The sequence below is a fragment of the Vulpes vulpes genome, chromosome 10 (assembly GCF_048418805.1).
Source record: "Vulpes vulpes isolate BD-2025 chromosome 10, VulVul3, whole genome shotgun sequence".
In the NCBI taxonomy this organism is placed as follows: Eukaryota; Metazoa; Chordata; class Mammalia; order Carnivora; family Canidae; genus Vulpes; species Vulpes vulpes.
In genome coordinates this window covers 909,642-936,802 of record NC_132789.1, presented here as the reverse complement: position 1 = coordinate 936,802, position 27,161 = coordinate 909,642, and the positions used below count along the sequence as shown (strand labels likewise).

The 27,161-nt window shown below is 47.5% G+C and overlaps 1 protein-coding gene across 36 annotated transcripts in view; it reads left to right on the top strand.

Moving 5' to 3' along the window:
• Positions 1–27,161, top strand: part of EP400 (E1A binding protein p400) — a 100,703-nt gene that overhangs the window by 9,693 nt on the left and 63,849 nt on the right. For 11 of the 36 annotated variants that reach the window (XM_072722583.1, XM_072722587.1, XM_072722582.1 and 8 more), the window contains exons 4-15: positions 766–2,129; positions 3,688–3,798; positions 15,433–15,523; positions 16,860–16,967; positions 17,491–17,876; positions 20,105–20,392; positions 21,128–21,313; positions 23,170–23,310; positions 23,771–23,867; positions 24,606–24,655; positions 25,045–25,102; positions 25,898–25,987. In XM_072722583.1, the coding sequence (XP_072578684.1) occupies positions 801–2,129; positions 3,688–3,798; positions 15,433–15,523; positions 16,860–16,967; positions 17,491–17,876; positions 20,105–20,392; positions 21,128–21,313; positions 23,170–23,310; positions 23,771–23,867; positions 24,606–24,655; positions 25,045–25,102; positions 25,898–25,987 (2,935 nt within the window). In that variant the 5' untranslated portion in view covers positions 766–800. The remainder of the gene's footprint in view (positions 1–765; positions 2,130–3,687; positions 3,799–15,432; positions 15,524–16,859; positions 16,968–17,490; positions 17,877–20,104; positions 20,393–21,127; positions 21,314–23,169; positions 23,311–23,770; positions 23,868–24,605; positions 24,656–25,044; positions 25,103–25,897; positions 25,988–27,161) is intronic. The other 25 variants (XM_072722591.1, XM_072722589.1, XM_072722579.1 and 22 more) reach the window with 7 other exon arrangements.

Below are 27,161 nucleotides of genomic sequence, written 5' to 3'. Positions count from 1 at the left end.
AGCTCCAGAGAGTTTGCATATGTCTGAGGGAGACTCTCCCAGAGTATGGGCCCAAGTCCCACCATTCTTCCTCTCTCTCTGAAGTTTGAGGTGCCTTCTTGTTTTGTCCTGGCTTCTACAACAGTTCTAAGGTGAGGCTCTGGCCCCCAGGCCTGGGCCCTCTTCTTCAGGAGCTTAGGATCTGAAATGAAATGGTTGCTCTCTGTGTTTGCAGTTGATGTAGTCCAGAAGTTGGTGGGGTGTTCTGTTCTGGTGATAGGGTGATGGCAGTAGACCGCAGACAGCTGATGCAGTCACTGACTGCCTCCTGGGTGCCTGGCGTTGAGCAGGGGGCTGTCCTTCTACCAGGAGAGACAGGCCGACAGCCCTCCCGCATGTGGAAATGGAGAGGAACCGCTAGCTAGGAGGCGGCTTCTGGGAAGAAATGTATTAGGCACAAGTGCCAGTGCCAAGTTCAGATCCTGCCTGGCCTTGAGCTAGCGATGCTGGTTACCTTCCATGGTAGTTAACTGGGATTATCCACCTGCAGGTCCCAGCAGTGACCCAGAAGGACCTGTCCCTCATCTGTGTTGAGGGACATTGTCTTTAGTGCCATCTTTTTCATGGCTTGATAAGAATTAATAAGACTCATTTGCATCAGATGCCCCTGGGAACATACCAGACTATCTTTCCAGTGCTGCTAAATGGTACTTGTAGTAAGTGCTGATCAGATGCAGATGCTTACATTTGTCTTCAAGTAACTTGATATTAACTTTGATTTTTCAGGAGAACGTTAAGTTGGATTAAAAAGGGGGGCGATAATGCACCATGGCAGCGGCCCTCAGAGTGTCCAGCACCAGCTGCAGAGGTCTAGGGCCTTCACCAGCAGCGAAGGAGAAGAGCAGCAGGCCCACCCAAATCCTCCCCAGTCCCCTGCCACGCCCTTTGCGCCATCGGCCAGCCCGTCTGCACCTCAGTCTCCTGGTTACCAAGTTCAGCAGTTGATGAACAGGAGTCCCGTGACCGGGCAGAACGTGAACATCGCCCTACAGAGCGTCGGACCCGTGGTGGGAGGAAACCCACAGATCACGCTCGCTCCTCTGCCACTCCCCAGCCCTACTTCTCCAGGTTTCCAGTTCAGCGCCCAGCAGAGGCGCTTTGAGCATGGGTCTCCATCGTACATCCAGGTCACCTCGCCACTGTCCCAACAGGTGCAGACTCAGAGCCCCACCCAGCCCAGTCCTGGGCCAGGGCCGGGCCTGCAGAGCATGCGGACAGGCACCCCTGGCCCTGGCCTGGGCCTTTGCAGCAGCAGTCCCACCGGGGGCTTTGTGGACGCCAGCGTGCTAGTGAGGCAAATGAGCTTGAGCCCGTCTAGTGGTGGGCACTTTGTGTTTCAGGAGAGCTCGGGCCTTGCCCAGATGGCTCCAGGCACCCAGGTGCAGCTGCAGCACACAGGGGCTCCCATCGCAGTCCGAGAACGGAGACTGTCACAGCCCCATGCACAGTCTGGGGGCACCGTCCACCACCTGGGACCACAGAGTCCTGCGGCTGCAGGTGCAGCCAGCCTGCAGCCCCTGGCCAGCCCTGGTCACATCACCACAGCGAGCTTGCCACCCCAGATCAGCAGCATCATCCAGGGCCAGCTGGTCCAGCAGCAGCAGGTGCTGCAGGGGCCGCCATTGACCAGACCCCTGCTGCCCGGGGTCGGGGTTGGGGTCGGGGGGGCCTCGGCCTTTGGGATGACGTCCCCACCACCCCCCACCAGCCCCTCCAGGACTGCGGTGCCCCCGGGCCTCTCCAGCCTTCCTCTCACATCTGCGGGGAGTGCAGGGGTACGAAAGGCCCCCAAGAAGTTGGAGGAGATCCCCCCAGCATCTCAGGAGCTGGCCCAGATGAGGAAGCAGTGCCTGGAGTACCATTACAGAGAGATGGAGGCGCTAAAGGAGGCCTTCAGGGAGTACTTGGTCGAACTGTTCTTCCTGCAGCACCTTCAAGGGAACATGATGGACTTCCTGGCTTTCAAGAAGAAGCACTATGCCCCGTTGCAAGCTTATCTTAGGCAGAATGATTTGGATCTGGAAGAGGAGGAGGAGGAGGAGGAGGAAGAAGAGGAGGAGGAAGAAAAATCTGAGGTTATCAATGATGAGGTGAGAAATAGCACTTTAATTAGAGTACCATGCTATGCAAATTTGAGTCTAGGCAACTGTAAATAAAACATAGCCTTTGAGCCTGGGATGTTTCTAGGATGTGGTTTCATGAGGATTTGATCCAGGAGTAAAATTGAAGATGTGTTTTGCTCTTTCCCTGCATGGTGGGGAGGAGCTGCTCTGGACATTGGGAAGAAGATGCAGGATGACCCTGTGAGCAGTGCTGGTCCAGGCCTGCACATGTTCTTGCAGAGCTAGGTCATCTAGTTTCTGAAGGCTGGCCTGGCATGACCCAGCCGTCTCCCGTAGTCAGTTGTGGGTCTTGTCCAGCTCTGAGGCTGGAGATGTGGATGCCTTCTGGCTACTTGCATAGATTTTGCATTTTACCTACACTGGTCTACCATTAAAAACACCACAAAAGTTTTTAAACAAGGGGTTTGAATCAGTAACTGTACAGTCATGATTTCACATCACCAGGTAGGTCTGTATGGTGTCTTCATGATGAAGATACCATTGTGATAGCAAAGCTTGGAGAAATTTTCAATTTTTAGATGTGAAAGTCTTTAATTTGAGGTTTTTTAAACTCATGTGTGCAAATACCTATTGAGTGATATTTAACACAGAATCTTTTATAGGGAGTGAAATATTTTGGGGTGCTTGGAACAGGTCTTTCGTAAATCCCCCAGTTGAGTTTTATCAGTACCATAGTGATTCCTAAGATCGTTCTACTTGTATTTACTGAAAGAGGAGCTAATGAAAACAGAGCAGTGGTGAGAATGGTGAGGGATACTGTAACGCACTGTATTTTGTGCCATTGTGTTGTGTAGTGTACAGTATGTTGGTGGAGCTTATTTTGTTTTATGATACAGCTAAAGTAATTTGGCTCTTTGTCAGCTCTTCTCCTGCAAAGAAATCAGCCTTTGCTGAGCAAAAGCTGACCTCTTTGCTTTGCCGTCCTCATTGAGATTTCTGGACATATCTGTGTGGCTTTGCCATTTTGTGTTTTCTTTAACACCCTTTCCAGAAAGGACTATTTTTATTTTCTAAAAGGTCAATATGATTATTTTGAGGATTACACCTCTTTGCCATGAAACAGCGAAATTCAGTTCTCTGTTTGTATTTCAATGCTGTCTGTAGGCTCCGTCCCCCTCATCTGTGCTAATGAGGAGGCATGACTCCTCCCTTTTTTGCACCTTCCTACTGAGATAGGCCCACACAACAGCAGGCAGTGGGGTGGCTGCTGTACAGATGGCCTGTGAGGGCACTAGGGCTTTGCTGCTCAGAGACTGCCTGCCGTTCCCTTGCTTACGGTTTGAAGTTGCAGAATCTGAGGATGTTGCACTGTGTTCAAATTGGAGTTCCTGCAAGATTCGCACTAGAGTTAGGTTGTTCTGTTGTAAATCCACCGTAAGTCAGGTATCCTTTTACAAGATTTCATGCAAAAACATTCCATTTTAAACACCAAACATCACTGAGCTATCAGCAATAAAATTCTGACAAAATTTTGAGCAGTCTTAAAAATTATGTTGCCTTTTTTTCTCAAAATATTTCCTCTCAGGTAAAGGTTGTGACAGGAAAGGATGGGCAGACTGGTACTCCCGTTGCTATAGCAACCCAGCTTCCGCCAAATGTTTCTGCTGCTTTTTCATCCCAGCAGCAACCGCTTCAGGTACTTTTCGATGGTTCTCAAATGTAGCCTCATCCCAAACTTCCCTTCATCCAGATATTTTAACCTTCAATTTTACTATTTGCTCTCCAACATTTTTTTCCAGAGCCCATTCCTTATTTTTTAAAAATTAAAAAGTCTTCCTGTATATAAAAATGATAAAATTAAGTTGCATGAGTAAATGACAGCACGGATCTTAATGCATTATTATTTTTTCTGTGTTGAGTGTGACGCAGTAGTAGCTTTAGCATGCATGTCACCTAATACAGTCTTGTTGAATGTGTACTCAGGATTCCTTGTGTGCTGTGTTTTAAATGTTGGTTCTTTCTTGTGTCTTCTATCTGTATTTTTAAGAACAGTGCAAAACAGAACAAGAAAAAAAAAAGATTTAAGCAGCTGGTAACTTGGTATTTTCCGAACTGGAAGAAATGCTGAAGTCAGGACCTTAGGCCCCATTCAGGTGTCCACCAGGTGCAGACTGATTAGTGTGTTTGGAAACCAAATCACTCAGTGTTAACATCAGTGATGCCCAGAACCTGAAAGGTTAGGTCAGATTCTCGCAATAGGGAATAATGGATGGTTCTTGCTTCAGAGAGTAGTTTCATCTTTGTGGTGATACATTTTTTTTAAAAAACTTTTTTTTTATTTTTAATTTTGCTATCATTTCAAACATATGTGAAAAGTTGCAAAAACAGTTTTCCAAAGAATTTCCTATGTGTCCTTTACCTGGACTCAGCAATGTGCACTCTTTGCCCCTCTGTAGTGTTTTCACTCCCTTGTATGTGTCTGCACACATATTTCCCCCGAACTGGGCAAGCGGCAGTTGCGGGTACTGTGGCAGGCCCTTTTATGCTGATATTCAGCACATAGCGGGTGAGAGTGTTCTCTTACCCAGCACAGTACAAGTCATGTCAGGATTACAACTAAGCCAGGGGCTCATATGTGGTTTTTTGTCTTTTGCCCTGACGGCGTCCTTTATAGAGTTGACCCTTAAACAGTGTAGGGGCACCATCCCCGCACGGTGGAACCTCCGCGTAGAGCTTTTGACCTCCCAAAACTTAACTACTATTAGCCTGCCATTGACTGGAAGCCTTACTGATAACCTAGTCAGCACGTACTCTGTCACATGTTTTATATGCTGTATTCTTATAGTAAAGTGAGCTGGAAAGAGGGAAATCATAAAGAAGAAGAGAAAATACATTTACTGTACCGTATGGGAAAAACATCTGTGCGTAAGTGGACCTGCACAGTTCAACCTTGCCTTGCTCAAGGGTCGGCCACAGTGTTTTTCCTGTAGTCTGGGGTCACCAGCTGTGCTTGGTTGTCATGCCTGCTTGGTCTTCTTTAATCTGGGCTGACTCCTTGGTCTTTCATGACCTTCACGTTGTTTGAGTTTAGACTGCTTATTTTGTAGAATGTCCTTAGATACTGGATTGTGAGACGTTTCCTTGTGTCTGACTTGGGCCATGTATTTTTGAGAGGAATACCACTGAGGTGACAGTGTGTGCAGCTCGCTGTGCCATAGTAGGAAGCCATGAGATCAGTGGTCCTGCGACTGGTGATGCTCACCTTGACCACTTGTGAGACTGGGGTCCACCAGGCTTTTGTAGTGGAAGGTTCTTATTTTCTCTTTGGTAAATGATAAGCGATTTGGGGAAGATACTTTGAGACTATGTAAATAATCCAGTATCTCATTAAACTTTCAGCCACTAATTCCACCATTGGGACAGAATCCATTTTTACCTTAAAGATTGGGAAATGGATTTTTCTAGCCCAGTCATCCCTAATGCATTTATCAATTGGCATTCCGCTGTTAACAGTGGGCTTTCCTTTTTCTCCGTTTACATATTCATATGTGGATTTCTTTTTCAGCCAGTGGGTAATGTCACTAATAATACTATTCATTTACTTAGACTGACTTAATTCAGTAAAACTCACTCTTTTTTGTCTGTAGTTCTGTTGAGTTTTGCCAAACCCATAGAGTTGTGTGGCCATCACTGTGGTCCAGAAACAGAGCTCTATCATCCTCCTGAAATCTTTGCTCTCTGCCTCTGTGATTTTGCCTTTTCCGGAATGAAATCTAGGTGGATCCTACAACATGTGGCTTCTGTCCCTGAGCGGCCACGCTGTGCCATTTACCATAGTCTTCTCTCTTTGCTAAGTAAGCAGTGTTCAATGGCATGAGTTCCTTGGGTTTGTTTCTTCACTCATCCTTCGGAGGACACTTGGATTGTTTGCTTAGGGGTAAGGCTGCTGTCAGCATTCAAATACAGTTTTGTGTGAACCTAGGCCTTTGTGTTGTGCGGGAACATGCCTTGGAGGCTGACTGCCCGCTTGTTTACTATCTGTATGTTCCATTTAGCAAGAAATTGTCAAAGTTGCTGCAGTGGCTGTGCCTTGCTGCACTCCTGCCGCCCCTTGGAGGGGAGGCCCTGCTGTGTCCTCCGCCTCTTCATCTCTAGTTGTCACAATGCGCTTGAAGTGGTCGTGGTTTGGGGGCTCATTGGTGGTTGGTTGGTGTATGTTCTTTGGGAAAGTCTGAGTCCTATATGTTACTGTTAGATTTGAGAATTCTTTGTATGAATGCAAGTTTCTTGGCAGATACAAATTTGGAAATGTTTTTCTCCCATTCTAAAGCTTATCTTTCAAAAAAAAAATAAAGCTTATCTTTCTCTCTTACACTGTTTTTTCAGAGCAAATGTTTTATGTTTTGATGCAGTGTATTTTATCTTTTTTTTTTTTTTTTTTTTTTTAATAGATTGTGCCTTTGGCACCCTATCTAAAAACTCTTCACTTACCCCGAGGTCACAGAAACCTCCTGTATTTTCTTCTGGAAGTTGTATTTCTGTGTTTTACATTTAGCTCCATGACCCTCTTTGAGTCAAGTTTTGTATTACGTGGCAACCATGTAGATGTTCATTTTTCTGCATATTGATTTCCAGTTGTTTCAGCACCATTTTTTTTTTCCAGCACCATTTCTTAAAAAGACTGTTCCATTTCCCTTATATTGACCTTGCAACTTTGCTGAAAGTGAGCTGATTCCTGACTGTGTGGGTCTCTTTCTAGACTCTCCAGAATTCCCTTCATCTGTGTGTCTTGCTAACACCACAGTCTACATCACTGTAGCTTTGTAGTTAGTCTTGAAATCAACGTGAGTTCAACCTTTTTTTTTTTTTTTATTGTTTTGGTCATTCTAGTTCTTTTCCATTTTCATAGAAATTTTAGAATCTGTTTCTGTCGATATCTATAGAATTTTGATTTAGATTACATTGAATCTGTTAACCAGTTTGGAGAGGAGTGTTATCTTGACAGTATTGAATCTTCCAGTCCAGGAATATGGTATATCTCTCCCTTTATTTTGGTCGTCCTTTTTTTTTTTTTTTTTTTTTTAAAGATTATATTTATTTTTAAATATTTTATTTATTTATTCATGAGAGACAGAGAGAGAAAGAGAGAGGGAGAGGGAGAGAGAGGCAGAGACACAGGCAGAGGGAGAACCAGGCACCATGCAGGGAGCCCGATGTGGGACTCGATCCCAGGACTCCAGGATCACACCCTGGGCTGAAGGCGGCGCTAAACTGCTGAGCCACCCAGGCTGCCCAGATTTTATGTATTTATTCATGAGAGACACAGAGAAAGAGAATAGCAGAGACACAGGCAGAGGGGAGAAGTAGGCTCCCCACGGGGAGACCGATGTGGGACTCGATCCTGGGACTCTGGGATCACATCCTGCACCAAAGGCAGATGCTCAACCGCTGAGCCACCCAGGTGTCCCAGTTTTGGTTGTCTTTGACCAGAGTTTCATCAGTATTTTTGTAGTTTTCAGGTTGCCGATTTTGTACATATTTTGTTAGATACATGCTTGGGCGTTCCAGTTTTTCTGTGGTATTGTAAGTGGTAATTTTAAAAAAATGGAGATATTCATCGTAGGTATTTAGGAATACAGGTGATTATTTGAATCTATACTCTGCAGTCTTGCTAAACTCATTTGTTAGTTTTAGGAGCATTTTTGTAGATTCCATGGGATTTTTCTACATAGAGAATCATGTCTGTCAAGAAAGCAAGTTTTATTTTTCTTATCTAGAAGCCTTTTGTTTATTTTTATTTTTTGGCCTTATTGCACTGGCAAGGACTTCCAAATATGCTAAATGGAGTGGTCAGAATACTTATTCTTACTCATTCTCATGTTTTGCTGTCAGATATGATAGTAGCTACAGATTCTGTAGATGTCCTTTACTAGGTAAAAGAGATTTCTTTAATTCTAGTGTTATGAATGGGTATTTTGTCAAATGCTATTTCTGCATTTATTTGCATGATCATGTGATTTTTCTTCTTGGGCCTATAAAGCAGGTGGGTTCTGTCACATGAGATATATTTTATTGGTGGGGAAGGCACAGATCCTAAGTGTTACAGTTTGTGGAATTTGTCAGGTGCCCGTGTAACCCACTCCCATCAGGTCTTGTGCCCCTGCCATCGCTACGCAGCGGCCTCATCCCCTTATCTTACTGTGTGTTTTGATGGTCAGATTACCTGTAATTTGACCCAGTGGAGACCTTTAAGCTGATCCTCTTGCACTGTTAATGTTTCCTTGTCATTCTCTGAGCCCTTTCTTACTTGCTGGCACCTTTAAGGTTCATCTTGGGTATTCCTGAATCCAAACTAGAATTGGTCATTTTTGCAAGGGGCCTGGTCCCCTTTGGTGGTGAAGAATAATTTCAATCTGATATTCAGATGCTTCTTATGATGAGTTTGATGCAGTTGAATATAAGCTTTTTTACCTTTGAGATTGTGAGAACATTTCTTAGTAGGGCATCTTTCCTGTAATGCTTTGTGGAATGTAATGCACTACTGTGTTTCTAGACCACTTTAATAAGTATTTGCCTGAGGACAGTGGAGTAGTGAAAGGCAGGGAGTGCCCATCAGCTTATGAAACAGACGTGTGGCCTCCATGGTAACACAGATTAAACCACTGTGATTTGCCATCACACTTGCCAGATCACCAGAAACTAAATTGGGTGGAATCTGCTGATGTAGGTCAGCGGGAGTCTCATCGACTTTTGATGGAGGGTAGCTTGGAGATATTTGCAAACCTTTTGCATGACCTGGAAGAGGTGAGCATGGGCAGACCAGACCCTCTGTCTCGACAGTGTGTTTTAAGAAATTCTTGAATGTCTCTGCTACAAACCAGGTATAGTAGTGTTCCTAGTGGCGCTAGTTATAACTGGGAAGAACCAAATGTACACTGGCAAGGAGAACAGGTTAGTGGATGGTGCACATTCATACAGAAGAATGTTGATGAGAGCCATCAGTAGAGAAGAGGTGGTCACAGTGCCAAAATGTGTGGGTATGTCTGTGCTCAGCCACACCTTGTGGGACAGAGGACTTATAGGGAATTCTCTAGGAAGCAAAGCTGGAGAAGATACTGTTTGGAGAGGAGTCTGTAGGTGACAGTATCATGAGATGTTCACATACCGCTCAGGTAGTGGGCACCTTCATGGTGCCCAGGGTCGGTGAGGCACAAGCTGCAGTCTGTTTCCTGAGCATTGTGATGAGTGCTTTATTTTTATTTTTATTTTTTAAAGATTATTTGAGAGAGTGTGTATAAGTGGGAGGGGCAGAAAGAGAGAGAGATTCTGAAGTAGACTCCCTGCTGAGCGTGGATTCCCAACCCAGGGCTCCATTTCATGGCCCTGAGACCAGACCTGAGCCAAAATCAAGAGTCAGATGCTTAACCAACTGCGCCACCCAGGTGCCACCCCAGGTGATTGCTTTATTATTACTCTTTTAAACTGTGTATTTATTTTTCTACTTTCCTTTTCCACATTTTTATATGGAGGATTTCAAACAGAAAAGTTGAACAGTGTGTTCAGTGAACAACTCTGTTCCACTATTTAAATTCTAATAATTTGGGATCCCTGGCTGGTGCAGCGGTTTAGCGCCTGCCTTTGGCCCAGGGCGTGATCCTGGAGACCCGGGATCAAATCCCACGTCGGGCCCCCGGTGCATGGAGCCTGCTTCTCCCTCTGCCTATGTCTCTGCCTCTGTCTCTCTCTCTCTATCATAAATAAATAAAAATTTAAAAAAATTAAAAAAAAATTCTAATAATTTTACCATGCATTTAAGATCACATACATGGGGCACCTGGGTGGCTCAGTCAGTGAGGCGTCTGCCTTCAGCTTAGGTCATGATTCCAGGGTCCTGGAACCGAGCCTTGCATCGGGCTCCCTGCTCAGTGGGGAGTCTCCTTCTCCCTCTGCTGCTGCCCCACTTGTGTGTGCCCCCTCGCTCACTCTTTGTGTCAAATAAATGGACAAAATCTTTTTTAAAAAATCCCATACATATGTTTGTTGTTGTTTTTAAATTTTTTTTTTTTATTCATTCATAAGAGACACACAGAGAGGGGCAGAGATACAGGCAGAGGGAGAAGCAGGCCCCCCGCAAGGAGCCTGGTATGGGACTTGATCCCAGATAATGGGATCCCGCCCTGAGCCAAAGGCAGACTTCCAACTGCTGAGCCACCCAGGCATCCCTCCATACATATGTTTTATAATTTTCTTGGCATACATGATGATATAGTCCATAATCATATATTTAAGAGGCTAAAAGAGGAAGAAGAAGGAGTCTCCAGTTTGAATTCTACATTTTTTTTTTTTTTTAAATTCCTGAAAGAGATAGAGAGGCAGAGACACAGGCAGAGGGACAAGCAGGCTCCATGCAGGGAACCCGATGTGGGACTCGATCCCAGGTCTCCAGGATCACGCCCTGGGCTGAAGGTGGCATGAAACCGCTGAGCCACCCGGGCTGCTCAGTTGTAGAATTTTTTTTTTTTAAGATTTTATTTATTTATTCATAAGAGAGACAGAGAGAAAGAGAGGCAGAGACACAGGCTGAGGGAGAAGCAGGCTCCATGCAGGGAGCCCGATGTGGGACTTGATCCCAGGTCTCCAGGATCACGGCCTGGGCTGAAGGCAGGTGCTAAACCGCTTGAGCCACCTGGGCTGCCCCAGGTGTAGAATTTTTATATTGACTAATATGTATTGACTAACAAAATGCTAGAAATAATTTAAGAATTTTTGTATTACAGATAAGTTAATTTCTGTCTGCTCCCAGAGGATTTTGAGGTAGTGCTACTGAGTGCAGGGGTCCTATGTAAAATAATGTGTGTCTACGTATACATACATATGAATATATGTTTATTTGTAAGAAAACCCATCATAAGTAGTGACTTTCAGTGATTTTTCTGTTAGAGAAAATGAATAGTTATCCATAATTCCATCCTTCTAATGCAAATATTTTTGTTTTGTTTTATTTTGTTTTTAAGTCATCTCCACACTCAACATGGGGCCTGAACTGACAATCTTGAGATCAGGAGTCATGTGTTCCAGTGACTGAGCTAGCTGGGCACCCCAGAGATTTATTTTATATTACATCTGTTTTGGTTGGCTGAGTATACTTTTTAAAAATGTATTTTCATTTAACAAATACTCCTTAGGTTTTATTCACTTTTATTTATTTATTTTTTAATTTTATTCAATTATCCATGAGAGAAACAGAGAGAGAGTGAGCCAGAGACACAGGCAGAGGGAGAAGCAGGCTCCATGCAAGGAGCCCAATGTGGGACTCGATTCTGTCCCGGGACTCCAGGATCACACCCTGGGCCAAAGGCAGGTGTCAAACCGCTGAGCCACCCAGGGATCCCCGGTTTTATTCACTTTTAGCAGTTCTCATTCTAGCAACTCCTAATCTGCCATCATTTTGTGGAAGTGCAATTCAGTAAACTATTTTTCTAATTTTAGGTGATTTTTCTATTTAGAAAACACTCACAGGAGTGGCATTAGTGAATCAAGGAAGTCTGTGTATCTTTATGGTACTTGCCATATATCATCACTTTGTTTTTAGCTAAAAGTGCTGGTAGAAATATACAAGTGCCCCCCCCCCCCCCCCCCCGGTTTTATTTTGTCCTGGTCAGCAATGTTGAACCTTCTAAACAGTTTAAGACATATTCTCAGGATGAATTTCATTATTTGCCACCAGTTAAAGGGTTTTTATAAGAAATTAATTGGTGCCTAATTAAGCTCTACAAATAAATACAGAATTCTCAGTTCATGTGTGTATTACTTCGCTTCTAAAAGCATTTGAGGGCAGCCCAGGTGGCTCAGCAGTTTAGCACCTGCCTTCAGCCCAGGGCCTGATCCTGGAGACCTGGGATCGAGTCCCATGTCAGGCTCCTTGCATGGAGCCTGTTTCTCTCTTTGCCTGTGTCTCTGCCTCTCTCTCTGGGTCTCTCATGAATAAATAAATAAATAAAATCTTTAAAAAAATAAAATAAATAAAATAAAAGCATTTAAGGTGGTTTTCTACTAGAGTGCAGTTGTATATGACATAACTATTTTGTTATTTAGATTTTAAAAAGCATCCTCAGTGGAGATTATTTTTCGATGATTATCACATTAGAAGAAATGGACAATTGTAGCTCTGTGACCTTACCCTGCTATTGGCTGTCTTATTCTTACATGTGTTCATACTTTGTATATTGTTACGAGCTTGTGGGTGTAGATTAGGCAGAGGTGGGCAGCTCAGTTTGTTGTAATAGGCATGCTATTACCGTGAGTCCTTTTTCTGTTTCTGCTGGTCTGTTTTCCTGCCCCAAGGTGAGCCCAGGAGACCACCCGTAGAACCTTGAGCTGAGTTACGGTGCACTGTCCACTCCACAGCTGTCTGCGTTTGCAAGCCCTTCTGACCCCAGTCTGACTGCACGCCTAGCCTTATGAACCACAGACCCAGTTAGTTTATAGTTGGTTTGTGGGTTGCTTTATTTAAATCGGTCAGAGGGGATCCCTGGGTGCCTCGGCGGTTTGGCCCCTGCCTTCAGCCCAGGGCGTGATCCTGGAGTCCCGGAATCAAGTCCCACATCAGGCTCCCTGCATAGAGCCTGCTTCTCCCTCTGCCTGTGTCTCTGCCTCTCTCTCTCTGCGTCTCTCATGAATAAATAAATAAAATCTAAATAAACAAACAAACAAATAAATAAATAAATAAATCAGAAATTTACCCCCTGGTAACTGCTAGCTGTAATGACTGAATTTCTTTGTCTAGAATAACTTACATCTGTTCCTCATTCAGGTGTCAGGCTGTCTTCTGTGAGCTGCACCCCCAGTTCTCTCAACTGTTCTTTTTCCTGGTGTAGCTTTAGACTCCCTGTAAATTAGTAACACTGTCTTCCATGGATAAAGTCTGTTTTGGTATTCTCTCTTAAAGTGGTCACTTAGAATTCAGTTCCCATTAGAGAATCTCTATTTTCTGATGTTGAGTTGTTGTTGTTTTTTTTTAAATTGAAATCAAACTTGAATTTTAAAGGCCGCAGCATCTTTCCCAGTAGAATACTCATGAAGACAGTGTAAGGGAATAATTCTGAAGGTGAGAGTCAGGGCTGTGAGGAGGCCTAGAGAAGAGAGGCCAGCCCTCCCCCTTCTTGCCCTTGATGAGCGCAAGTTTATTTCAGTGGTGTCCAGAGTTTCGACATTTTCCTGTGGGTGACCAGTCCCCCAGCACTGTTTTAGGAAGACTTTCCATCCCTTTTTGGTGCTGTATGAGTGAGTGTCCCCTGGGCTTGGTGCAGCTTTTGTCATCTGCCCATGTGTATGCAGCACAGCACTGCCCTGCCCCGCCCCGCCCCGGTGGCCCAACTCTGTCCACAAGTGCCACTCTGTTCCTTTTCCTCTTCTCTCAACACTGTGTGTTCAGCTCACAGACCTCTGCTTCCCACTCTTGTATCCAGTGAATTTGTATTCCATAGAGTTTATTTTTCGGTTCTGGCATCTGCATTTGATTCTCTCAGTAGTTTCTTCTTTTTGGTCACGATTCTCTCTTGTTTTTTATTATACTATGTTTTCTTTATGTCCCCGGGCATACTTAGTAGACCCGTTGTAAAATCCTTGCTGCTAAATCAGCATTTGTGTTGCGTGGATTTGTGTCCCTGAACTGCTCTAAATATGGCTCATGTTTTCCTGTGGCTTTGTGCTTGGGAGCGATTTGGGTGTCATGAATGAGAGAGAGACTCTGGTTTCTGCAGTCTCCTGAAGAGTATTGATCGTTTCTGCTTTCATAATTAATTAATGTGATTGAATTTTAACTGTGAACTGTGTGTCCTGAGTCAGGGCACCTGAAATCTCAGTGTGGTTTTGTTGGCCTGGGCTTGGAGTCTTTGTGTGCCTGCTTTAGGAGACAGAGATTAGGGAGAGAACTTGGAGCCTCCCTGTGTCCTGCCATGTCTGGGGTGAGTCCTCCTTCCTTTTGCTGTGGTTTCACGCTCTCTATCCTAGTGGTCTTCAAGCCAGTGAGGTTGTGTGTCTGATTCTGAGCTGGTCCACATAGCACAGGCTGGGGCCTGCCCTCATGTCTTAAACCTCCGCTTGTTCCATTCCCTTCTTGCAGGCGTCCAGTCCAGTCCTCCAGAGTTTATGTCTGTCTAGAGTATGGGGAGTCTGATAGGAAGCAGTTGGCCACTACTGGACATAGAACCCTTTATCAGTTTCTTTTTTTTTTTTTTAAGTCTTTTGATTATAAAAGTAGGATGTGTTCATTGTAGAGGTTTGGAAGATTTAGAAAAGTGCACACACACAAATGATAACTTACCTCTGATTCTGTCCCCAGATAACTACTGTTCATATACCATGTGCTTTTTTAAATCATTCTTTTCTTTCCTCCCTCCTTTACCCCCCCTCCTTCCTCCCTCCATCTTCACTGAACATAAATAGTGGTGCTTACTTCTCCCTTGTCAATTACTGCACTTGTCCCCATGGGGGACACCTGCAGCATGGCTGGTGCTAGGGCATGGCCCCCGCAGCCCGGCAGCCCTCACAGACCCTTGTGGAGCACATACCCTGTGTAGGCATGTGTAACTGGCATTTCAGATGCTTGGCTAGGTAGAGTGGACAGAGTTGGATCATTCAAACAATTAGCAAATAGTGATTGATAAACGTCATCCTTAGCATTTAGCAGCACTACAAGGATGGTACAGAGATGTAAAAGGTATGGGGCACCCAGACTTGGCTAGTTTCTGATTTTGTTTTCATTGAAACATTCTGAATCACCTGTATACATTTTACCCAGCTATGTAGGGTGCTAACTTGGAAAAGTCCACTGTGAAGACCCAATTGTATCAGATTTTTGTCTGTCAAGTAGAGTTTTGATGTCATTTTCCAAGAGGAAGAAATTTTCAGCCTTTCTTGTTATTATTCAGCTTTTGTGTTTTGGGGGGTGGGGGGAGTAAGTGATGATAGACAGCATGACTGCCAGGGAGGCTCAGATGTGGGATTGATGGTGTTTCCTACCACCAGCCAGTGCTCTGCCATCACTGTTGCTTTCTGAGGCATTGTAGATTATGTGCATTAATTATTCATTGATAGGAAACTCAGAATAAGATCTTTCACAAGTCCTTTTTTTCCCCTCCAGAGGTAAGTTAGAACTTTAAGTGCCTGATGATATGTGAACATATATTACATGCATTGGGCAGATAACATTTCTCCAGTTAGAGAGTAGGGAGGCCAGTATGTGGATTAATTACGATAGTTTAGTTCATATCCATTCTTGTAAGGTACCTCCGTGATCAGAGCCTCATGTTTTCATTTTCTCTTTCAGCAGCAAGCTCTCACAGGGGCCCTTGTGGCGGGGGCCGGAAGTGCGGGAGAGACGGACCCCTTTAAGAGGCAGCAGGCGGGGACCCCGGCAGGTATGTTTTGGAGCACTGGCTCAGGTGGCTGGCCTGAGGGGACATACAGCATCACAGCCACATGAACACTGGAGCACTTAGTTTTGGTGACTTTCATTTTACTTTGAGAGTTAATTTTTTAACTCTCTTCAGCTGACTCATCAGCTGTATGTATATACTGAAGTTAAAAGTTTGCTCATTGAGTGCAGTGTGTTCTATTTTGGTTTCCTGTGTGCTGGCATGCTCTTAGTCCTCATGATGGGATTGAGAGTAAAACCGTCTTATTTTTCAAGTTGTCACTCATTTTTTTTAACTGAATTTTTTCTTCAAATTATAAAAACACACATTTTATATGAAAGATTTGGATAGTCAAGGAGGGTGTGAGTCGAGTCTCTCTCTGGTTTGGTGTTCCCACCCTGAGCCCCAGCCCTAGAGAGGTTGCTGCTGGAGATGTGTGTGTGTGTAAGGGACCTCCTGCCCACATGCTCGCTTGGTGGTGATGCTATTCTGAGGCAGTGGGAGTGCACTCTCTGTGCACTGTTCTCTCGCCAGCATTAACTTCCTAGGCCACCTTGCCTGCTCAGGACCACACTCTCTGATGACTGTGCACTCCTTGGGTACGTGGGGGTCCTTCCCTCATCACACCCTTGGTAGTGTTCCTTTTTATTACCACCTTTTTCTGTTATGGTAAACGTGGGATGGAACATCTCCCAAATTTCTTTTGACGTGTTTGTCACTTTATCTACGGGAGAAGCTCCCGGAAATGGAAATGCTCTGTCAGAGCACGTGAGTGATGCACGTGGTCCTGCAGCAGGATCAGCCCTTGTTCGGTTTCTGGTGCTCTCACGTTTTGGCCAATTTATGAAGCATGATCACTCCTCTGGTCTTTGTTGATGTGATGGGTGAACACAAGTCTTCTGTTGTGCTATGCAACTCTTCAGTTTTGGTGAGGTTGCGTGGTAGCTTGCCATGTTATTAACTGTGACACTGTCCCTCTGCTCAACTCTTTCTGATCTTTGCCCGTTCTGTGTGTCTGGTTGCTGGCATTTCTCACATGAACTTAGAAGAGCTTCCCACATGGCAGCCCCGCCAGTGTCTTGCCTACATGCATGCTGCAGACACCACGGTCTCCTGGGGTGTCACGCACCCTTTTGTATGAGGCTGCTTCTTACACTGGCAAAATGTTAATGGCAAGAAATTCTATTTATCAACCTTAGTTTTTCTGGCTTTTGGATTTTGGTTGATATATGGAAAGGCTCCCTGTTCAAAGATTATAACACTGACACATGTTTTTTTTCTACTACTTCTATGGTTTTGTTTTTATATCAAACTGCACCTTTTCTGAAAACTATTCTAGAGCAGTCTAAGCGGCCTCGGCTTGAAGTGGGCCACCAGGGGGCAGTTTTCCAGCACCCAGGGGCGAACACAGGGGTTCCTCTTCAGCAGCTAATGCCGACAGCTCAAGGTAAGGCCCAGCGCCAACAGTGGCTCTTCTGGCTCAGAAAGAGCACATGCAGTGAGAGATCTTGCAGTCCAGCATCTGGCTAAGACTCGTACAATCTTGGCAGCGCAGTTAAAATGGTTTCTAGGGCTGGGACATGGCTCTGAGCCCCAGTCCAAGTGGTAAGAGGGCCTCTGCCAGCATGCTCTCATCCCTGAGGGAGCCACGCCACTCCGTGTCCTCAGGCTCTTTACTTAGCATGCCTGTGTCTTCCTTGGTTGTTGCTGCCATAGGGGCACTGGTTGCCATATCTATTCTGCTTGACACTAAGTTGCAGAGGTCAAGCTCCTTTCTTTCCTTTTTAGTGTGCTGGTTTATAACATAAGAGTTAATGTAATAGAAGTTTCCACCAGCGAAACTTCCCATGGGAGTGTGTGATGGCTCTGAGTGACAGGCCTGTGATGAACACCGAGACGTGAAATCTTCCACGTGGTAAGATGCTCTCGACTCCAGAGTCAGCACCACTGGGGCCATTCCTTTCTTGCAGGAGGAATGCCTCCTGCCCCTCAGGCCGCTCAACTCACCGGACAGAAGCAAAGCCAGCAGCAGTATGACCCATCCACGGGGCCTCCGGTGCAGAACGCTGCCAGCCTACACACCCCCCCACCGCAGCTCCCTGGCAGGCTGCCGCCGGCTGGCCTCCCTGCTGCGCCTCTCCCACCAGCGCTGCACTTTTCTCAGCAGCCGCAGGTGGTGGAGCCTCATGCACAGCTCCAAGTCCCAGCGAAGACGCAGCAGCCAAATGCCCCTGTCCCTGTTCCCCAACCCAGCCAGCTGCCCGCTCCACCACCACAGCCTGTGCCACAGGGCCTGCATGCCTCGATGCCTGGGAAAGCTCAGATGCAGGCCGCTCCACTCTCGACCCAGCCACAGGTACTTAGTGGGTGCCTATCCTGTTCCTTAGAAATGGAAGAAAAGCCGAGGTGTGAGATGTGCACTGTAGGGCATTTGCAGGGTGTGCGCACCTCACCTAGTGGCTTCTTGTGCTGCTTGGAATCAGTGGGTCGCTCAACATTACTTTATCCAGATCTGTAGCCACAATTATGTTATGGAAGCACTAGAGAACCAGTACAGGTTTAGTTACTGCTTGCGGTTCAGTCATGGAGAGAGCGGTATGGTCATCGTCCTGGCTGATATGTCCAATGATGCGGTGGGGCAGGTGGCGGGCACCCTCCCACCAGTGTGCAAGGGGCTATGGCAGTGCGGGGCTTCTCTAGGCTGCGTGTGCCCACACCGAGCCAACTGCTGGGCCTCCCACGGATGCCTTCCCCTTCTGGGTGCTCTGCACTCTGAAGGCATGAGGCCTTCCTTACCTGGGTTTCTTTTTTTTTTTTTTTTTTTTTTTTATTTATGATAGTCACACAGAGAGAGAGAGAGAGGCAGAGACACAGGCAGAGGGAGAAGCAGGCTCCATGCACCGGGAGCCTGATGTGGGATTCGATCCCGGGTCTCCAGGATCGCGCCCTGGGCCAAAGGCAGGCGCCAAACCGCTGCGCCACCCAGGGATCCCCCTTACCTGGGTTTCTACCTTGGTATCCTTCCTCCCCTACTGATGGCTGTCACTCAGAACCTTCTTTTTGAAAAGTGTACAGTGCACTGCTTGCCGTTCTTAAGGAGCAGTTAGTCCCTGAAAGTGAGTGTGAACCCCCAGGAGCCCTGAACCCCCAGGAGCCCTGAGGGACAGCAGGTGGTGGTCTCAGAGAATCGTCTGAGCATGTATGATTGAGTTGCCTGGGAAGCCTTCCCCTCCCTTTTGCTGTTTCCCTCACGAACAAGGAGGTTTCCTTAAGGGGGCTTTCAGTTCAAGTGCTTTATGGTTATTTGAGCTTGATAGCGAGGTTTGATCTGTATGCTGTCGGAGTAACAGCAGTCATAGCTGCTTTGTGCTCACCACCTGCTGGACATGAGGCACTGTCGGGAGCCTTTACTGGCACTATTTTTTTTCTCTGCCCGGCAACCCTAGGATACAGAATCTTTTATCCCCGTTTTACCATAAGACCTGAGAGGCTTAAGTAACTTGTCAGGGTCACTCTGCCAGTGGCTAGAGGAGTTGTGATCTGCACCCCATGGATTCTGGAGCCTTTTGTACAGATCTGCATTGCAGCTTTCTGCATAGCCTAGGGAGGAGAACACTGCCCCCAGGGCACCCGAACCTCTCTGGGCCTCTGCTTTTGTGAGATTTTTATGGAAACGGAGTCTCTGTTTCAAGTATTTTGTCTCATTGAGCTACCTGCTGACTTCAGGCAGCTCTGGGGTTTTGCTTGGATTCCTTTACCTGCCATTGTTTTTGAAAGGATCAGTTCCTTACAAAACCCATGGAAACCTGGCCCTCCTAAATTGGGTAGGGCTGGCAGACTTTTCCTGTGAAGGGCCACAAAGAGGGAAGGTGAAAACACCTAAGGCCTGTGGGCCACATGGTTTCCACCATAGTCAGTGAGCTCTGCTGTTGATGGCAAGTAACCTCGGAGCACAGAGAGGAGGGCTGTGCCTGGGTGCCCCTAGAGGTTTCTCTACAAGAGCATGCGGCTGGCCGCAATCTCAGGAGACTAGGTGAGATGGAAAGACAAATTGCACACCGGCCTGGTACAGAGTGCGCTTGAGTTGGTTTTCTCCCTGTACGCCAGGTCGTAAGTGTGCTGTGCTCTGCAACCATCCACCCTCGGCCCTCTTAACGTTGTGGCAGCACCTGGCCTGCTTGCTGTTCCCCCCAGAATGCCATCCTCAGACAGGGAGGGGCAGAGAAGATACAAGAGGAGCATTGGGTTATTTTTCAGTGAGGAAGGAGCTTATATAAATCCAAATTCTAAAAAGTAACGTACATAGAAATGGTTATAAAAAAACAAAAAATCAGAAGAGAAAGCTCCTAGGAAATAAAACAGTGTGTGAAAGCTGAGTTTGTGCTGCGGCCTTAGCATAGCTTTGTAGAGCAAAAGGATGCACCTGGGGGCCTGGCTTGGCTGCAGTGTGAGTGGGCTGGGTATTTGTGACTCGTTTGCACTGCTGGGAGGGGGAGGGTGTGCGAGGAACGTGGGCTCTGGTGTGTGGCTGCACTGGGGGGCTGAGGTCTCCTGCTCACTGCTGGCCTGTTTTCTGCCTGCCAGACGGCGTCAACAAGACCATCGGTGGACCTTGCCCAGCCCTGTCAGCGGCCCCCGCCAGCCACCTCTTCTACCTCGTCCATAGCTCCTGCCAGTGGCTCGGGCCTGTCACCAGCACGGGTCTCCGCAGGGAATAGACCCTCCTCGGCAGCCAATAAGTCACTGTCTCCAGTCACCTCCCGGTCACCGGGAGCAGCCGTGTCAGCACCCCCAAAACCACAGAGCCCAGCTCAGAATGCTGCCCCGCCCCAAGACAGCTCTCAGGATAAGCTGGTAGAACAGATAGCACTGGTAAGTGCACTTAGAACATCAAGAAGGCTGTAAAACATGTTCTAGTTTGTGAATCGCATTTGATTTCAATTTTCAAGGATTCAATAGTTTAAAACCGAGCACTCGGTAGTGAGGACAGTCAAACGTGGTTTCTGATCAGTTAGAAAACAAGGTTAGAACCAGGAAGCGTGACCTGTCCTGGTGGAAGTAGGCTGGTGGGGGAAAGGTCCTTTGTGTACTAACCTCACAGGCTGAGCTCATCATGGGCTTCAGAGGAGGGCCGTGGCTCAGCACCCAGTTAGCACTTGCTGTTTGGAGGGAGTGGTTTCTAAGCAGTTGTTTTCTGAAAGCTCATTGGGGGAATTAAACATACCAGAATTGGTAGGATGTCACAACCCCAGCATTTCCTGCTGTCCGGTGTTAAGTCACTGAAAACATGTGGCTAGTCTTAGGTGATCTGTCCCTACCCTTCCCAGTGGTTTTGGAGCAAGAGCCAGGCATGTGTTGTTGCCCTTGTAAGTACTCTGGTGTGAACATTAGCCAGTGTATTCTGTCTGTGTTTCTGACACAGGAGGACAGAACTATTGCTTCACCTGCTTCTGGGGAGGATTGCATGCCTGCTGACCTCTCCAGGGCTACTTTTGACCTCTGTGTCCAGTCCTGTCTTTGTTACTGAGGCTTCTTGAATTCGGGGCCTGAATTAGTGGAACACACTAATTAGGTACTGGACACATCCCACCCCCACGCTCCTTGCAGGAAAACCAGATTCATCAGCGAATAGCAGATTTAAGGAAAGAAGGCCTGTGGTCCCTCAGGCGGTTGCCCAAACTACAGGAGGCTCCTCGCCCCAAATCACACTGGGACTATCTGCTGGAGGAGATGCAGTGGATGGCCACAGACTTTGCCCAGGAGAGGAGGTGGAAGATGGCTGCAGCCAGGAAGGTAGGTGAGGCACAGATGTCGGTGCTTCCTGGTGTGCATGTGGTGGGCAGGAGCTTCCTGACACCTGTACTGGGGAGTCTCCAGACCAATTCTGAGGGGTTTAGCTCCAAAATATGAAGAATGTTTTGCCACTGTTCAGGAAGTAAGTGTGCTGTGTGATTTACTTGTGGGGGCTGTCTTCAGACCCCCAGTATGGATCACTGGGGACAGATAAGTCTGCTCTTGTTGCAGCTCCAGCAGGGGATTTAGGTTTCTCTCCTTGCCAGTATCTCCTGGTGCTTGGGATACCTGTGGCCCCCAGACCCAAGCTGGTGCCTGGAGGTGTTTTGAGGTGGGAGTTGAGGAGGCTCAGGGTTGGGAGGGGGCAGAGGCTGGTCGGCTGATGGGCAGCTTGGGGCTTTATCCTGGGTTTTCAGGCTGCCCACAGCTCTCCACTGCCATAGCTCTGGTCATCTGGTCCAGCGTTCCCCGCCACCCCATTTGTGGCTGAGGATTGGTTTCTTTCTCACTGGTCCCAAAACAGACACCTAGTCCTGGGGAGTCTCTAGCAGTTGGCAGTGCCAGTACTAGGAACGTGGAAAGGGACAGATTTCCAGAAACCTTAGGCCTCAGAGTATGAAGCAGCTGTCCTTATGTACATATAAATGGTCTGGGCCCTGCTTCTCTGATGTCACTGCACCACCGTCTGTTCCTTGGGACAGAACTGCTCTCTTTTTATTTCCCATGCTCTCAGGCCTGGGGTGTGGTCCTGTGTGCCCTGCTGTCTACCTCCCTCCCCCAAACTCTGCTTTCCCCATGTAGGCTTGGTAGAGAAAATACAAGAGCTTTAGAAGCAGTGGGGTCTGAGTGTAAAGGGTCTTAAATCAGATTCGTGGAATCTGGAAAAACCTGATTGCTCCTTTGGCACACATTTTTTCATAAAGAAGGATGGTCCAAGTAGGCAAGGCAGGGCAGCAAGCTGCTGAACGGTGGGCTGTGGCCACATACTGCCCCCTCCTGGGAGAAACTGCAGACTCTGAGCTGGAGGCTTTGTGCCAGTGACGTGATTGGACCAAGATAAGACCCCGAGGAGTCTAGGAGCAGGGGGCCGTCCACAGGGTCCAAGCGGCCCCCAGCGGGCTTCTCCTCTCACCTTGGAGGCACCCGGCTGGGCATGCTCAGGCACATAATGCATCTGTTTCCAAGTTCCTCTTCAGCACCTTTTTGAGGACTGCTGGTGGGATATAAGAGCATAGATCCTGGAAAGCAGTTGGAGATTTAATATTATATTTTTTTATTTATTTATGATAGTCACAGAGAGAGAGAGAGAGAGGGGGGCAGAGACACAGGCAGAGGGAGAAGCAGGCTCCATGCACCGGGAGCCCGACATGGGATTCGATCCCTGGTCTCCAGGATCACGCCCTGGGCCAAAGGCAGGCGCCAAACCGCTGCGCCACCCAGGGATCCCCGCAGTTGGAGATTTAAAGCAAAAGTCTTGAAATATATGAGCCATCCCACCCTGACATTTTTCATGCTTAGCAGTTAAATGCATCTTGCTACATTCCTGCAGTGCAAGTGATGTGTATTCAAAGTGTTACTCTGTTTGATGAAAACATGTTTATCATATATCAAGGAAAGAAGATTATAACACAATATGGCTTGCTTTTTGGAGAAAAAGAAGTGTATTTAGTAAGATAACACTTTGTAGAAAGTCAAGCAGGGTGTTAGTGGTGGTTTTGCCAGCATGGGCATGTTTCCTGCATCATCAGAGCAGACAGAGGCGTGTCTCCCTGCCAGGCTGTGTACTTGCGGCTCAGGAGCGCTGTGCACCTGCCTGCTGCAGTGTGACATCAAGTCCTCCACCTTTTATTTACTAGCTCATCAGGACTGTGGTGCGTCATCACGAGGAAAAGAAGCTTCGTGAGGAGAGGGGAAGGAAAGAGGAGCAGAACCGACTGAGACGAATCGCTGCTTCAACTGCCAGAGAAATAGAGTGTTTTTGGTCAAATATTGAACAGGTAAATCCTGAAATTTAAACAGGGTCCTGAAAGCATAGACTGTGTCTTCTGAACGTGCCTGAACTGACGTGGAGACACAGGCAAGTAGCGCCTGAGGCATCACTGGGAAAGGTGTGAGCGTGCAACATTCTGCCCACGCTTGTGTTTGTGCCTGGGAGCCCATGCACACGTGGCTGAGTGCTTCTTGCTGTTGGGAAAGGGCCTTCTAGTGTTGCCTTCAGTGCCGGTCATGGAAGGTGGCTTGTGTCCCGTTCTAGGACACATTTACCTCTGCCTTGGGACTGCCCCCCCTGCCTTGGGACTTGGGCAGCATGTAGTTGCAAAACACCTGACCAAGTACCAAACTGAGTTTGGTCAAGTGACTTGAAATGACGTTGAGACAACTGCGCTTTCAGGCTTGTGTGCAAGTTTTAACGTCCTATGCAGAGCTTCCGTAACTTCCATCCTTAACAACCTCCAGATTTCACTCTTTGCTCAGGTTGTGGAGATAAAATTACAAGTGGAATTGGAAGAAAAAAGGAAGAAGGCCTTAACTTTACAGAAGGTTCCCCGGAGAGGTAGGATATGTTTTAAAAGCCTTCACTTCCTGACAGCACTTTGTTCGGACTCCCTTCTTGCCCACAGTTGGCTGCTGTGGTGGTGCCTGGAGCACTTGCTTACCAGTCTGAGCTCATGCTCTGCCTGATGTTATACTTCTCTCTGTGTAGCTGCCTATTTCAGCTCACTCAGGTTTGCTGGCACAAGTCAGCACCCCTAGGCTCATTGGTCAGCTTTGGGACACTCTCAGGATTGAAGTTCTGAGCCTGTCCCCTGTGGTCAGTGCCGGACACTATGGTGAACTCCCCTCGTGGGGCATCTCTGTGTTCGGTGCATGGCCTCCACAGTGCTCTGAAGCAACTGCCTCATTATTGGACACTATGATGCATGCCAGGCCCTGGCGGAAGCAGCTGTCACTGGGTGGGGACAGGGACCGTGATGGCTCTCATTCTGTTGATGAGGAAATCAAGTCAAGGCGGTGGACTCTGCTCAGAGTCCTACAAACGTAAGATTATAGAGATAGAAAACATGCATTGTCATTTAGCTCCTTGGTTCCCCTCCAAATCAGAGATGTCTAGAGAGTTGCCAGCATACTTTGTAGATAGAGAGGTGTGGGCTGGTGCTGCATGGCCACCCTGGTCCCCAGAAGGAAGGAGGCAGAGCTCACTCTTGCTGTCTTCCTCCTGTGTGGAGGTGCCAGCGACATGCGGTCTACACAGGCAGCTTCAGTGAAAGCAAATCATGTTCCCTGTCTCTAGGAAAAGAGTCAAGGCCCAAGGGGCTTGATGCATTGCCAGAAGCTTTCCTGGTAAGTTGAGGGCTGCTGCTGTACTGGGTAAGGGCGTGGAAGTGGTGTGGAGAAGGCACGGTGCCTGATAGAACAGAGTCCCTTTTTCTGTCTGGAGAAACATATATGTTCTCCGTAGTATTCCCTCTCATCATAGAGTCCATTTATTTTGGGGAAGAAGACTGGTCCTCCTTACTGTAGGCTCCCATGGGGTGTCGATCTGGGGATATGGTAAGACAGTGACTGTGGATTTAGTCCTGTCTGCTGCCCAGCGCCTTTCCTGTATCTGGCAGCAGCAGAGGCTGACCTATTTGTCCTGCGCTCACCACTGTCTTCCCAGGAGCATGTGAAGTAGACGTTTCTGTTTTGGTTTCCCATTCTATGTTTGCAAATTTTATTCTGTGTTTCAGGAGTCAGGATTGTCTGGAAGGAAGAGGAAAGCTAGCACATCTCTGACTGATGATGAAGGTCTGTTCCCTGGTACTCTCTTGTGTCATCTGTAGGATGGGCTCTCTGAAACTGCTGACCAAGTGCTTCCTCAGTGCTGTCAGGGTGCCTGGTAGCCCAGTGACTTGTATCGTTGGGGACCAGGTGCATTAGGGGTTGGGAGGGAGTCTGTAGAATTGAGCCAGACTCTGGAGCAGGGAGAGTGCAGAACTACCCATAGACATTTTGTTTGCATAGAGGAGCCAGCAGGGAAGGGCAGAGGCTGGTGGGAGAGAAGGTGTAGTCTAGTGGCAGGGCCCTAGGCAGTAAGGGCTCGTGCTCAGATGGAGGGTAGGCTGTAGCTGGGCCAGCTCAGGGTGCCAGTTGGTCCTTGTCCAGAGCCAGGTCTCTCCTGGAAGTGAGGTACAGGGTGCGGGGCCAACCTGGTTTTAAGGTGGTGGTTGCACAGGACAGGAGCCCAGCGGAGGGGATGTCATGCTGAGCAATGGCTGGGTTCCCTGACTTGGGCGATAACAAAGTCGTGATCCCAGACAGCATTCTTGTGGGTTTTTCTATTGTGGGGTCAGCAGGTGGATGAGAAGTTTGACATCACTCTGAGTTTTGCTAGGGGAGGTCTGTCGTGTAATAAGGTACCAGGCCGTGTTTCACACCCTGCTCACTTAGCCTGGACTTCCAAATTTAACCTGAGAAATGAAAATGCCTAGTTTAGGTCTCTCATAGCTGTGCGAGACACTGTTGGTGCCTGATAGTGTTTCATGAGCAGTTGAGAAGATGTAGTAAGGTCTGTGTCTCTGATACTGGTGCTGACCATTTCAGTGGAGGACGAGGAGGAGACCATAGAAGAGGAAGAAGCAAACGAGGGGGCTGTGGACCACCAGGCAGAGCTGTCCAATTTAGCCAAAGAAGGTAGGCTGTGAGCGTCTTGCTGGAGGTGATTTTAGGAAACATTAAATATGCACAAAAGAACGTGTGAAAAACGTGTGACATCTTAAAAACCGAACAGATACATCAAGAGCCAGTGTCAGGGCCATGCCATGCAGCATGGGACAGAGTGCCTGAGTACCACGTGCTAGCTGCTGAACTGCCCTGGTGGCTCATGGTGTCCGCTTTGAGTGCCCTGCCAGGTGGCATGGCCCGGCGCCCCACTGGGCTCACTCGGGGGAACTGCATCTAAACAGCACTGTGCCCTGGCCTTAGCCCTTCTCCCTTGGCTCTCATGTCCCTGAGCTTTGTCTAGTGGTTGTATGTTGCTGCAGTTCTATTAGCCCTCACTACTGAACCAAGTTTGGGACGTGAGCATGCCAGAGGCTCCCTCTTGTGCCACTGTTGCGTGTTCAGGTTTTCCCCTATCTCGCCCTCAGTGCACTGCAGGAGTGCCTCAGTGGCCAGTGGCCTAGGACACACACGTGTCCCAGAGTGGAAGAGTTGGGGAGGGGGGCATGGCACTGAGCGAGGCTGCCCAGGCTGGGGCTGCAGGGCTCATTCCAAGCCCCATGCATCAGGGCAGTGCTGCCGACCTGGTTGGGGAGAGACGGTGTCTCACTGTGTCTGTGGTGGCACTTCTCTAAGAACTGACAAGGTGTGGCATCTCTTCAGGGCTTCCTTTTCCATTGTGGTTTTGAGCCTGCTTTTCCACATTGGCTTGCTGGCACGTTTTCTGTATCCCACAGGTGGTTGCTTTGTTGGCTATGTGTGTCACGGTGTCCTTCCCCTGCTTGTGTTGGGTCTTTCTGTCCTTCTGGGACCTTCTGATGAATGGGCATTCTTCATTTTAGTGTATGTGGGATTTATCTGTCTTGTTTTAAAACACCCATTTTTTAATTTCAGGTTCATGAGGATGTCTTCCTGTTTGTCCACAAATTTTTTATTTTACTCACATATCAAGGTCTCTGTTCAATCAAGAATAGTTTTGGTCTGTAGTGTGAAATGAGAGTGCAGTTTCTTTTTTTTTTCTCCCTGAATGGATTCCAGTCATCTTGGCACCATTTGAAAGGCTGGTTTTTGGCCCTGGCGGGCCTGGCCAGCTCAAACAGCAGGCGAATTTCCAGAGCGCAGGCTCTTGGTGGACCTCTGTTGTGCT